At 37.2% G+C, this 14,762-nt stretch overlaps 1 protein-coding gene across 10 annotated transcripts in view; it reads right to left on the bottom strand.

Annotated features, from left to right (window-relative positions):
• The window catches only part of caska (calcium/calmodulin-dependent serine protein kinase a), a 417,836-nt gene that overhangs the window by 242,023 nt on the left and 161,051 nt on the right, over window positions 1-14,762 (bottom strand). For all 10 annotated transcript variants that reach the window (XM_080203831.1, XM_080203835.1, XM_080203832.1 and 7 more), the window contains exon 5: window positions 7,847-7,919. In XM_080203831.1, the coding sequence (XP_080059957.1) occupies window positions 7,847-7,919 (73 nt within the window). The remainder of the gene's footprint in view (window positions 1-7,846; window positions 7,920-14,762) is intronic.

Below are 14,762 nucleotides of genomic sequence, written 5' to 3'. Positions count from 1 at the left end.
CCAGGTGTTTTCCTTAGTTTTCAGTTTCCCAGATCCACTACCAGCAGTAAGGCTTACTCCAAATTATTCTTCTCCAACCCTAGACAAATTTCCTGAATTCTTTAGAACGTTGCAAGATCCATCTCTTCAACGAGAGACCATCTCCCTCCCACATTCAGCTTTTGTCTCTTGCAATAAACCTTTGGCCTCTCTTCTCTGCCAATTATACCAAATTGCTGTCCTTTTGCTTGCTCTCTTTTCTCTTGCACACAGAAGCTTGGAGTTAGCATGTCTATTTACTGTTAGCCCTTGCTCTTTGATTCCAAGTATCAGAACTTTGCATCTAGCTTATCAGGTCCATCAATCTAGGCAAGCCTGTTGCCATAGGATTCAGGACAGCAATATGATCTGCTTCATTTTAACTTAAATTTAAAAACACAATCCAAAACATAATCTTACAAACTTCATAATTGCAATACTGCTCAGAGAACCACCAGAGAGGATCGAGTAACTACCTTTTCACAGGGCCTTTGCGATGTTATATGTGGATAACTGATGGACTTGAAGTCTAAAATGTTTCACTGCACGAATCTTTTCAAGGAGAACAGGTGGTGTAGCATAGGTTAACTACATGGAATGCTGCACAGCAAAATGGCCAAACGCATCCTTCAGGAAACAGGGGGCAGAAATAATCTCAGCATTTAGTGTTACTTTTTGTTTGTATTCAATGTATAGCTTGATGTAATTACATACAAAGGTGGCCATTAGGATGAATGAGAAATTAGGTACAGGCCAGCTCTGCATCATGTACTACAACATCAAGATGACTTTTTTTTTTATTTGTTTATGGAATATGGGCATTTCTGACGGGGCAGTATCCCAAATTGTCCTTGAGGGGGCATTTAAGAATCATTGCTGTGGATCAGTATGCCAAAGCAGATAAGGATGGCAAATTTCCTTCCCTAAAGGGCATTAGGGAGACAGATGGGTTTTTACGACAATCCACAATGGTTTCATGGTTGTCAGACTTTTAATTCTAGATTTTTATTGAATTCAAATTTCACTATCTGCAGTGGCAAGATTTGAACCTGGATCCCTGGATTACTAGTCTAGTGACAATTTCACTATGCCATTACCTGGCCTAATTATTAGGGTTTATTATCCAGGTTATTATCCACAATCGAGAGGGAGGGTCATTCTTGTGCCCAATTTCTGAAAGACGTTGGCTTTAGATTCCTCCTACTTTTGCAGTATGGCCCTGGGCTTACTCTGAATCATACCCTCAACACGTTGGGTGGTCTGACTTGATAGTGAAGGGGACAAAGTCAATCGGTCCAGTTCCCAAAGAACGTGGCCTTGTTCTTGCCATATTTTACCCTCATTTCTGAGGCCAATTTTAACTGATTGTAGATGTTCATCGGTTTGTGAACTGACATCAGGTTCAAGCAGTAGATGGCAGAGTCATCCACATGAAAGGAGGTAGTGACCTGAGCATCTCAATGCCCGCATCCTTCCTGAGAGACTCAGTAAAAGATTCAATACAGCACACAAATGGACATAGGAGTGAGAACAGTGTTATCTGACTCCAGATTTGATTAGGAAACTTTTGCATGTCCACCCATTGATGGAACTTACACTACTGCTGTTTATGTAGAGCAATCGGATCCAATTGCCGATTTCTTCCACATACCAGTCTTTGAGGCGTATGTACGATGTAGCCAATAAACAGTACAACACAAGAACGGGCCCTTTAGCCCACCTAGCCTGTGCTGACACATGACACCTTTCTAAACTAAAGACCTTCTGCCTCCACGTGGTCCATATCCTTCTATTCCCTGTCTATTCATGTATGTCAAGATGCCTCTTAAATGTTGCTACTGTATCTGCTTCTATCACCTCCTCTAGCAGCGCATTCCAGGCACTTATCACCCTCTATGTAAAAAAAGATTCCAACTATCCATTCTGTTCGTGCCTCTCATAATTGTGTAAACTTCTACCAGGTCACTCCTCAGAAACTGATGTTCAAATGAAAACAAACCAAGTTTGTCCAATTTCTCCTCAGAGCCAATATCCTCGAAACCAGGCAACATCCAGGTAAACCTTTTCTGTACCCTTTCCAATGCCTCAACATCCTTCTGGTAGTGTGAACAGAATTGTGCACAATATTCCAAATGTAGCCTAACTAAACCTTATCAAACAACTCTTCTCCAGTCGCAGCCAATGGTTTCTTCTCCCTCCTCTGCAAATTACATCACTTCCAGTGTTCCCTTGGTCCTTTCCCATTTCTCAGGTGCACACCATCTCTTGGCACTATAATCCAAAAGCAGTTGTCAAGTCCTTGTTCAGTGATGACATCCAACCTTTACCTCACCATCACCATCTCTCTTGGTCCTTTCACTAAGCCAAAATTACCACTTTGTGGTTGACATCAAGCACTGGATAAGTAGAAATTTCTTTCAAACAAATATCAGCAAGACTGAACCCATCATCTTTAGTTTGCCTACTGCAAGCTCCATTCCTGAATCACTGACTCCACTATGATGCATGATAGAAGCTGAACCTTATTGTTGGACATTGTACTGTAGTTTTGGGCCAGTGATGAGCTTCCAACTCCCATTTCAACACTAAGGCCACCTAATTCCAGGCCAGACACCACCCCATCTCAGCATATCTGCTACTAAAACCCTCATCTATGCATTTGTTATCCTTAGACTTTCTATATTGAGATGCTCTTTCGGCTAGCCTCTAATCTTGCCCGCCTCAGTAAATTTGATATCCAAAACTCTGCTGCTGCATCCCAACTCTCAAGAAGCCCTGTTCACCAATCATCCATGTGTTCAGTGACGCATATCAGTTTTTGATTACATAATTGTCAAGTTTAAAATTCTCATCCTTATTTTCAAATCCTTCCATGACCTTGGCTCTCGATCTTCATAACCTCTTTCAGCTCTACAACCTTCTGAACTATCTGTGCTCCTGTTTATGCCGTATCAATATGTCTACATTTGTGTGTTTATGTATATATTTTGGGTAAGGAAACATTTACGTCTTAATCAAAGGTGAGGTTATTTAAATTTTTTTTATATAGGATTAGAGTGTTGTGGGCTGGGCCAACATTTAGTACCCATCCTTAACTGCCCTCCAATTCATTGCTGTGGGTCTGGGGTCACATGTAAGCCAGACCAGGTAAGGATAGCAGATTTCCTTCTCTAAAAAGATATTAGTGAACCAGATGGGTTTTTATGACAATAGTTTCATGGTTGTTATCTGACTTTTAATTCCAGATTTTTACTGAATTGAAATTTCACAATCTGTCATGATGTGATTTGAATGTGGATCCCCAGATCTTGCTCTGGGCCTCTGATTATTAGTCCAGTGACTGCACCACTGCCATACCCTTTGGGGTCAGACTGTCTGTGGAATCTATGGGATGAAAGATTAAAGGTGTTATCCCTCTATTTTGTAATGAGATCTTATGGTAGGCTTTAACTTTGAAATAAAAACAGCAGATTTGAATTCTACATTTGAAAATAAGTACTGAAATTGATATGCAGCTAAAGGTGACAAAAGATGCAAGCCAAGATAAAAGGGATGTCTATGAGGATGCACGTATCTATGGCTACAGTGAATTGTAAAGAGTCTGACAACACCAGGTTTTAGTCCAACCGATTTATTTGATAGTAAACGCACAAGCTTTCGAGGTTTCCCTCTTCGTCAGGTGAATGGAGAGTTCTGGCTTCAGACAGAGCATATAAAGCACAGACAGTTTAGAGATTACTGATTAGAATGCGAATCTTTACACCTAACCTGCTGTTCAAGTCCTAAAGTGGCCGACAATGTGAATGGAAGGAGCACTGATCACAGGTTAAAGAGATGTGTATTGTCTCCAGACAGCAGAGTGAGTGAGCTTTTGCAAACCCAGGCAAGTCACGGGGGTTACAGATAGTGTGACTATCTGTAAGGACAGAGCTCTCCATTCACCTGACGAAGAGGGAAACCTCGAAAGCTTGTGCGTTTACTATCAAATAAATCGGTTGGACTAAAACCTGGTGTTGTCAGACTTTTTACTGTGTTTACCCCAGTCCAACGCCGGCACATCCACATCATGACTACAGTGAATTGCTGTGGGGAACGGGTGGAGGTTAGGGTAGAGAAGTTGTCACATTAAAACCAGCTCCTATGGTTTGCAATGTGCTGAAGAGTGGTGGAAGTCTTTTAATTGAACAGAAACTCGTGTTGGGCCAGGAGTATATTTCTTGAAACAGCGCATTTTAAATTTCTCTTTAGAAGAACCACATTAGTGTGGTGTTGCTCTGGGAAATTGAAGTTTTACTTCCGTTTAAAATGAAAGCAATTTCTTGGCTCGGGTAATATTTCTTTGATTTTATGGTTAGGAATCTATCAGGGCCGTTACTAAAAAGATAACTTTGTGTACCTTTGAAAAAGTAGTTTGGAGCTATTTTGTAAGAATTTTCTAACTGTGTATTTTTTAGCTTATGTGTTTAGACTCTGTCTAAAGTCCTGTACTTTTATATTCAGTAGCTTTTTTCATTTCGACATTACAAAAGAATCCAGGTTTGAAACATTGGCTCCATTCCCTCTTCACAGATGCTGTCAGACTTGCTGAGACTTTCCAGCATTTTCTATTTTTGTTTCAGATTCCAGCATCTGGAGTATTTTGCTTTTATATTAAACAAAAGTATTTGTTGGTTAATAACTATCACTGCATATTTGGTCTCACTACATTGTAAAGTTTTCAAGTCAGCCTTCCAAAAAAAACAAAAGAATTATCAAGTATTATGCACAAGATTACGGTACTTATTATTAAAACCCCAGATCATGCTAACTGGATACTGGGCAGTAAAAACACACGACATAAGAAATATAGTTTCTTAACTCACCATTATTTGATTGACATATATTCCCCCAAATTTGAGACAGGTCTTGTCCTCACACTGAGGATACCCTTCATCCTGTTGTATGGCATTGCAGTGGGATGGCACACTGACACAGTGGTTGGCACTGGTACTGCACAATACCAGGGGCCCAGGTTTGATTCCAGTCTTGGATGACTGTGTGGAGTTTGCACGTTCTCTCCATGTCTGTCTGGGTTGCCTACCAGATTCTTCAGTTTCCTCTCAGTCCAAAGATGTGCAGGTTTTAAGACTCGGGGATGAAGTCCAACAGGTTCAGGGGATGTGTCAGCTTTTAGTGCTAATGGTTTTTTTCAGTACCCTTTCTCTGTTGATTGTAATTATTTTAAGTTTCTCCCTCTTTTAATCTCTTTGTTTACAAGTATTTAAAATTATTTGTGTCTTATACAGCAAAGACAAACAAAATATCTGTTCAACACTTCTGCTATTTCCTTATTTTCCGTTATTAATTTTCCAGACACTCTTTGTAGAGGACCAATGCTCACTTTAGTTACTTCTTTTATCTTTTAAAACACTTGTCGAAACTCTTACTATCTTTTTATCTTTCTAGCTAGCTTTCTTTTGACACTATTGGTCCCTCTTTCTTTTAGTCATTACTAGTGGTTTCTATATTCCGTCCAGTCTTCTGACCTAATCTATCGTTAATCTTCTTGCAATTGTAAACTTTTTGTTCCAAACTGATACTACTTTTTAATTTTCTTAGTGGATGATGCATCCTTTCCCGAGTCTCTCTTTCTTACTGGAATGTATTTTTGCTGAATCTTATGAAATACTTCCTTAAGTGCCTACCACTTCATCTCTACCAAGCTACTCCTTCACCCAATTTCATAGTTCACTTAAGCCAGCTCTGTCTTCATGCCCTTTAATTGCCTCTATTTAGGTTTAAAATATTAGTCTCAGATCCACTTTTCTCTCAAATTGAATGTGAAATTCAATCATGTTATGATCATTGCTACCCAGGGGCTGCTTTACTATGAGTCCATTAATTAATTAATCCTGTCTCATTTTATATTATCAAGTCTAAGAAAGCATCCCAAAAACACTATGATTTCATCTTTTTGACTACCTTTGTCAATCTGATTTGTCCAACCTACATGAAGATGAAAATCACCCATGACTATTGTTGTATCTTTCCTGCAAAGCAATTCTGACAGTTTTAGTTAGTTTGGGGACCTATTAACTGCCCATACAAATGGTGTTTTATCTTTGCTATTTCTTATCGCTACCAAAATTGATTCTACATCTTGATCTTTGGAACTAATGTAATCTCTCACTATTGTATTAAAATTATCTTTAAGTAACAGAGCTATCTGACCTCATTCTTCTAGCTTCTTGAGCTACCAAACTGTCATGTGCCCTTGAATATTCAAGTCCCCATGATGGTCATTCTGCAGCCACTTCTCTGAAATGTAATTCAGAGACAGCAGAACTGGTGCAGCAGGGTGGCATGGTGGCACTGCCACAGTGACAGGGACCTGGGTTCGCTTCCCTGCTTGGATCACTCAGTGCAGAGTCTACACATTCTCCCCGTGACTGCGTGAGTTTCCTCTTGGAGCTCTGGTTTCCTCCCACAGTCCAAAAGATGTGCTTGTTTGGTGCACTGGCCATGCTAAATTCTCCGTCAGTGTACCTGAGCAGATGCTGAAGTGCAGTGACTAGGAAATTTTCATAGTAACTTCATTGCAGTGTTAATGTAAGCCTCCTTATGACAATAATAAACAAACTTCAAAACAGAATAAAATACATGAGACAGAGATTTGACGTAATTGAGTCTGGAAATAATTACGATATTATGAAATGTTGGTGAGAGATGGGCTGAGTTGGGGGAGAGGGGAATGGTGAGGCTAGTGTTAACAGCAGTAGAAATAGATGATCTTTTGTGGAGGATAATTGAGGTTGGGTGATCTACTCAGTCAAATAGAACACTGAGTTCGTAAGCATTCGGTTTAGTCAGTGAAGAATGTAGAGAAATGTGGCAGGAACTGAAGGCAATGGCTAAAGTTCAATGCAACAAAGTGATCAAAGTAATCCAAGATTGGATTTAATAGGACAGAGGGCAGAGAGGATTTGAGAGAGAAGGCTGGGGGGGGTGGGTGGTGGTGGTGGTGGTGGTGGTGGTGAAAGAAGATAGAACTGATGACAGAGATGATAGACAAAAAGCTGTGTAAGACATGGTTTGAGGGGAAGGCCTGGCTTTGCAGGGGGAATCAAGTGCTGCTGAATGAATGTGTGTTTCACTCCTTGCACTTCTAAGTGAGGATACCATAATTCATTTAGAAATAGATGAACAAGTAGGCCATTTAACCTCTCAAACATCTTTTGAAATTCAGTGAGATCATGATTGATCTATATTTATATGGTTTTAGATATAATAGCTGGTTTAAAGTTGAGTAATGATGATCCAGATTCCTTCAAGTAATCTTGCGTGAAATTGGTCTGAAGTGTTGATTTCAGTCCAAGAGCAATTCACACAAGATTTTCATACGCAACGATCCAAAATTTATTGTTTTAATTCATGAAAGCACATTGTCTACATTGCAATATAGATGTGCATCATGATAAAAATACTGGTATACTTGGGTCACCCCAATAGTCTTTATTGCCAGTATCAAATTGTCAACAAACAACATACAAGTTTCTTTAGTTGCAGTGGCACAGCTCTAGTAATGACAGCTCAACAGAACTTTGATACTCATGTAACAAACCTTACAACACAGGAGAAATCAGTCTCTGCTCATAAAAAGAATTTCATTTGAATCACAGATGTAGTAACCTATTTTTCTACTCAGATTAGATAATATACAATGTGCAGACATTTTAGGTTTGACTTGTAAATCCTTATACAAAATAGTTTCATTTCTGAAGTAACATTTGTATTTGCCCTTGAATGTGGCTCTGCACACGTTTTTCTGCAAACAGATCAATTAACTTACCTTCACATCGCGATGAATGATATTATTGTCATGACAATAGCGTAGTGCTTCTAGTATCTGTCGCATGTAGTGACTACAAATACAAAAAAGGTTAGAATTATGCATATCTCAGAATTAGCAGTGAAAAACAGAACATATTAATATTTTAAACTTTACAGTTGTCCCATAATTCCACATCCTAGAAGTCAGTTAAGAGTGGTATTGTCAGAAATTTTCTTCTCTATCAGAAAGTTCAGCCTATGTTTGATACCTTTCGCTACAGCATATTAAGATCGTTTGAAGGGAATTTTAAGTGCATACTTGCATCCTTTTCTGTGGCACAGTGTGTATTCCCTCCAATGTGTGACACCACCATCTTTAAAAACACGATTGCTGTATCATGAGGAACACTACAGCAGAAAACAAACTTTTTTTTGCAAACCCATTTTAAATGCTTACGCATGAAGAATATTAAAGAATAAAAAGTTCACTTTGTATTAAAATAGTTCTGTAATTCATTAATTAAACACCAACAATGATGTTTGCAGTATCATCAGTAATTACTTAAGATCAGATACTGTTGTGTCAGGGATGACAAATGTGATTATCTTCTGTTCAATTCATACACAAGTAGAATATTCCCAACATCTGTGAAAAAACATCCAGGGACATTTTGACCCAAAAAAAGTGGTAGCTACACAAGCAGACAGTTTGAATTTTGTCAGTGGTTCAGTGTTCTTGGGGTAACAAAATATGCAATTTGCTAACCAGTTTACCAATAACAGGACTACCTAAAATCTCCTCAAATTAGATGATTACCCAGATTAGATGAAATTTTGTTTTTAAAAAAATGTGAGAAACACTTCAGCATTGTGACTATAATACTGTAGCTGGTCGCTAGATAAAATTTGTAACGTGCCAAAAAAAAGTTGCTTTAATAAATTGTATGGCTGATTCTCCCATGCCTTCAAAGGAAGTCATTCAAGGAACAAGTAGTACCACAGTAAATCTCATTTTAACCAACAAACGTATTAAGTAATTATAAAATAAGAAACTAATAGCAATATAACATATGCTTTTACAATAGTTGATCTTTACTAGCACCTCTTACAACAGAAAGTATGGCTCATTCTTCTTACATTATACTATAATCATTGTTATATGCAGAGCTTTTCATTTTCTTACCAGTAAGTCCTGTGAGATTCCAGATGGAGTTGCTTTAAAGACTCCAGTAAATACGATTTAAAAAAAGACTGAGAAATACTATCAGTTGTGATTGGATTGCTTCATGATACTACAGGATCGTTCACACAAAAACATTCATTTATCTACTTCTCAAGGGAATTGAAAATATCACAAGGAACATATTTATTGAAATTGGCAAATGCAAAAAAAAAATTTTAAATTGTTGCGACCTACTAGCAATTCAGTCTTTAAAAGATTTTTCCTTTGCCTTTAGGATTTAAAAAATAAATTAAACTGATTCTGATAAAAATTGCAAGAAACAAAGGTAATTGATCTTGAAATGTGAATGATGCCTGAATATATAAAGGAAGTTGGTAAGCCTTTCAATAAAACACAGTTAAATTGCCAAAAGCAAAGTGCACACACAGGTGCTGTAGGGTCCCTGCAATACAAAAAGAAGTCCAGAACTATATTTTTACGCTATTTCTTTTGAACGGATTTCCTGCACAACCAAAACAATAGCTGCTACAAATCAGATGACCACATGGTTGTCCCTTTGTTTGGGAGCTACATCCTAGAGTTACAAGAAAATAATTATTTTCTCTGCTAGAAACATCTCAGACCTCGGTGTACAGACCTCTCATAATCATGAAAACTAGGAGACTTGCACATCGAAACTCCCACGTTATCCTTGCAGAACTGCTAATAGGACTCATATAACACGTGGTACTGCCCAGTTTAAAAGTTTGGTTATATTTCAACTTCTACCTTAACTCCAAATGTATAACCAAAACTTTATTTTGCCATCTCTAAAATCATTAAAATATAAAGGCTAGTCAGTAGTTTTTACTTCCTGTCAGTTAGAAATCTGCACTGTGATTGGCAAAAAGTCAAAAGGAAACCAGAGGAATGGTATTTGCATCTGATAAGCTTGCCTTACCAGTGGAGACAATGGATCTACCTACACAATTGTTTCCCAACACTGGACCTCAATATGTATGGCAACTTTTTCAACAACTAATGACTGGGACATTACCAGTCCTGAAATCAAAGTCAGTTCCAGATACTAGATAAGCATCCCTTATGAATGTCATTGTGGAGAAAGATTTCAAAATCTTACATACTATTGAAAATCGAGAAATCTTCAGGCTCTTGTTTTATCAACTGGAAAGCATTCGAGCTACCTGGCTCAGCAAGTAGCTGATTATTAAATATCAGCTCCCCAAGCCTGTCTCTGCTGGAAGATTTGCTAACATCACTTGCAGAATCCACCCAGCCTCTGTGCACCTACTTCATCAGCAGTGTCCACACAAAATGCAAAGCAAACCCTATCATTTGTCTTCAACCAACATACCTTGCATTCCCATGTGAAAGAATTCCTCATTGAACTCTGGAGCTAATATTCATTTCTGTGGTTCTTATACTGTAAAACTCCTTTCTCCTTGTAGCGCAGGAGGTTGTGCGTATGTGTGATGCATATGTTGAAGTTGTGGGTGCGCCTGCCCCAAGGTTTTTGAATGTGAAATAACCTAGCTTTCTGAGTTAGTCAATGTGAGTTTGCTGCAAATTATTAGTAACTTAGATTTCACAATCCAAAGGATTGGAAAACTATATTACCGAATATCTAACACTAATTCAAAATGAATTCTGCTTACAGACAGGCAGCAAGAGAAAATCAACATAATTTACCTGTCTTCTTTCTGTAACAGGTATACAAGATATATTTTAGTACATCATTAGGGTGCTTTCTTTACAAACCCAAATATTATGCATCCGGTGGCTCAGATTTTCTGAGTGCGGTGATGGTGAAGCTGTCAACATTCACTGTCATTGCAATTGCAAAAGTAAAAGATGGTTTGTGTTGAATAACAGCTTCAAGATTTCCACATTTAACTATCAGTAATTGCCTGCTCCTCCACAGTATGTGGGGTAAAAAACCTGCAGACTGAAACCTTCTGAAATCACTTGAATTGATGACAGCTTCCACTTTTATGCCATTAATCTCAATGTAAAAAAATTTGAAAGTTATACTTAGTTGAGTCAGATGTGACTGGATTTCTAATGGCATAAACTCTTAATTAATCTCAGTGGCTCAGAAGATTGATTTTATATTTGAGAAATGTCAGATTTCTCCATGATTAAAAAACTCCATTGATTCTTAAAATAATGTTTTGTTTTAATTGAAATTTGGTTAAATTTCAACTTCTACCTTAATTCTGTACGCATAACCCAATCTTTATTTCGCTGTCTCTAAAATTATTAAAACATAAAGGCTAATCAGTGGTTTTTACTTCCTATCAGTGAAACTCTGCACTGTGACTGACTACTCAGCCTATTGATAGCATGACCATTGCTGAACATCATTGAGCCATTTGACTAACATGCAAATAAAAGTAACTTTGGAAAAAGTTTGAGCAGTGAGCATTGTTATTTTATCAATGACCCAGAAATCGAAGGCCTTATTTAATAAAAAAAAGAGAATTATATCCATCTCTAGTTTGTTTTTATCGTGAATTATTTTGAAAACCTCCATTAAGAAAGGTGTAGAGTGTTTAATTGGCAAAGAAGTGGGCAATTTTATAAAGAGTACAGTAACTGAAAAATGCCAAGTAAGCAAAACATTCATTTCCTCCTCATGCCCTTCAAACTCCTTTAAAGCACTTTGAACAGCTTATTAAAATGAAATAGACTACATATTTTTTTTCCCCTCAGGTTGTGGGCAATGCTACTGGGACTACATTTATTGTTCACCGCTAGCTGCCTCTGGACAATTTGTGGTTGGCAAAGTGACCTAAGGGAATTCACAGACAAGCACATATTGTGGGAGAGTCACTTACACACCAGATCTGGGAATGACCTATTCTTGACTATCGAACACTCCCAGAAATTTAACTAGATTTGTTGATTTCTTGTTCCAGGGAACTAGATGTCACGTTTGGGTTTATGAGAGAAGTACCGCAAAAATGTAAAAATTGTTACAACTGTCAGTCAATCTAAGTTCTGAAAAACAGAAAGAGGGAAAGTCAATGCAATGTGAAACCAGCATTCTTCACAAGAACAGATAGATATAGGCTGTCAATGCTGCAGCTCAGGGATAGATAGTTAGAAGACAACAAATAGGTCACGTATTATCTGAATTTGTGCAGGTTCCTTTTTTACTGAAGGTAGAGTAGTAAACTTGTCATCTAACATATCTGGATTTTATTTCAGAATGCAACCCGAGGCCACTAAGTTAACATTAGCTTCATTTGACAATTAAAGGGCATATAAAATGTTGTTCTGACATAAGAAATATTTAAATTGGTTCAAGTTAACATCGATTACATTTGAAATTAAATTCAGGTTGTATTACAGGGTGTCTGTGAAAAAGGCAGAACGTTTTAATTGTAAATTTAATTTTCATTCACTGATGGGAAGTAGATAGAGATAAATAACAGGCACGGGCAATGAAGCTCACAACTGAACAACAGTCAGAGCAATAGAAACATTACAGTAGTAGTCAACATTCAAGGTGAAGCCATACAAAAGAGATAATTAGGAGAGATCACTGAAAGCTTGGTTAAGAGACCATCTTGAAAAAAAAATATTTTTGCAAATCAAAAGGGTATTTTTCACTTCATTCTAAACAACTTTCAGTGCAGGAGGGGAAAATTCATATGTTCTCAGGTCTATCTTCATAGCTTTCAAACATTGTTTGAAATAGGAGAACATTTGTGAACCAGAATGTACACCAGAGTATAATTAAAGTCACTACGACCACAGAGCTAAAAAGTGAGGAACAAGGGTGTCTGTGAAAAAGCAAATTTTAACAAAACTTTGCATAGATTCACTAGAAAGTAAACTGGCATATAGAAACATTCATCAGGAATGGAAAATACTGAAGAAATAGAATGATCCATAGTAAACATGAGATAGAATGGTCCGAGTCAAGTACATTCCATTTAAAAAAAACTGCACTGAAAATTATGATTTCACAGATTATTGGGAAGATTGGATCAATTTTTAAACCAAAAGTATTTAGCACCTACAGGCGAGATGATAAAAACCACCAAAAAGTTTAGTAAAGCTGAAGGCAAAAGAAAGAAAATAAGTAGAAATGGCAAACAAAAGGTTTTCTTAAATACATTAATAACATGAAAGTTTTGCCAAGAGATAAATAAAACAAGCTGAGGGTAGGAAGTGAAATTATGGCAGGAACGCTAAATAAATACTTTAACTGAGTTTTCACACAGGTGATGGATATTGGGGTCACAGAATCATTCTGATAGAAGTGGAACAATTATTGAACTTTATTATTTTGCTGGGAGGTATTCCAGCAGAATCATGTATTACTAGGTTCTAGTCTTGGCCTGACCCAAACTGGATATATAGGCTCCTGGATTCTACAATAAAGGTTGAAACTACTTCGCATGCAGAGAAATAGGAATTGCATGGAGTCAATCTATGCATTAGAAAAGAAGATTGTATTTGACCATACTTTTACACTTGTGACAAAATAGACAAAGCATTTAGGGAATGAAGTTTATATGGGTTTTCAAAAGCACCTGGTGAGGTATGGAATAGATTTATAGTAAATACAATTATACTAGCTATTAGGAGAAATGTGGTTCCAAGAATAGACCTGGAAAAAAAGTTGAGGGGCAAGGAGTTTCTCTGATTGCAAATGTGTGGCAAGCAGTATTTCACAGTGTTTGGATAACTTCATTACTTTGTACATATTCATAAATCTAAAAGAAGACTGGAAGTCTTTTCATCAAAGTTATTAATGAGAAGTTTGAAATAAGGACAGATGAGGTGAAAAGAAAAATACACCTGGCAGATATTGTTTTACAGGTAATGAATTACTTTTTTAGAAGACAAACACTGCAGCTAATTTGGAAATAGCGAGGTTCAACAAAGAGCAAGTAAAATATTTTGCAATTTAGCCTGTTTTGGTGACGTTAGTTCAGAAATTAACCATGACACCATGAGCAATTATAACTACTGTTAATTTAAAGTCACTTTCTGTGGAAAACATCTTGCTTATCCAGCAATTTGAATAATTAAGCACTGGAATTGTCCTTTCTACACAACGTTAATACAAGGTTACCAATAATTTAAAGTAAGAATCATGTCTACCTGAACAGATATGCAGGCAGAGCATTTGTTTAATATTTCAATCAAAATACAGAATCTCTTGCAACACTGCAATCTTAATATTGCACTGAACTCTCGCCTTAGGTTATGTAGATCATTTTCAAATCCAAGAGGGACCTGAATCTACAACCTACTTGTTCAGATGAAAATGCTACTACTGAGCCAAATGGAGATAAAAACATTAAGGAGTTGAATTTTAAGAAAGCAGGCTAAGTGCTTGATGGAAGATTTAAATGGAGTGAAAATAGGAATGGTCCTTAAGTTATGTAGTCAAATTTGAAAAAAAAAGTTTGGAGGAGGTAAATAGTAAATTGGACTTGCAACCTTTTGAATTCAATGGTTGTGTGAACACCAGGTTCTAATATGAAGACACATAAATGCAAATCAACACTGACAGGAACACTTCAGAGGTATAATTAGATTAAAAAGTCACCAAGCTGAAGTGAGGAGATAATATGAACAGTAGCCAAAAGCTTGATTAATCAGCTGTGTTTTATCAAGAGTGTTAAGAGAAAGATCCAGTTGGAGAAGCTGAAGTTTCAGAAAGTAAATTCTGAAAGATGGATGGCTGAAGACACAGCTGTTAATGGCGAGACTGTGTGGGTGGAAATGCACA

Source organism: Carcharhinus amblyrhynchos, chromosome 15, assembly GCF_965287045.1.
Source record: "Carcharhinus amblyrhynchos chromosome 15, sCarAmb.v2.hapA, whole genome shotgun sequence".
NCBI classification, from domain to species: domain Eukaryota; kingdom Metazoa; phylum Chordata; class Chondrichthyes; order Carcharhiniformes; family Carcharhinidae; genus Carcharhinus; species Carcharhinus amblyrhynchos.
Note: the sequence above shows the minus strand (reverse complement) of the source record. Positions and strands in the feature narration are given on the sequence as shown.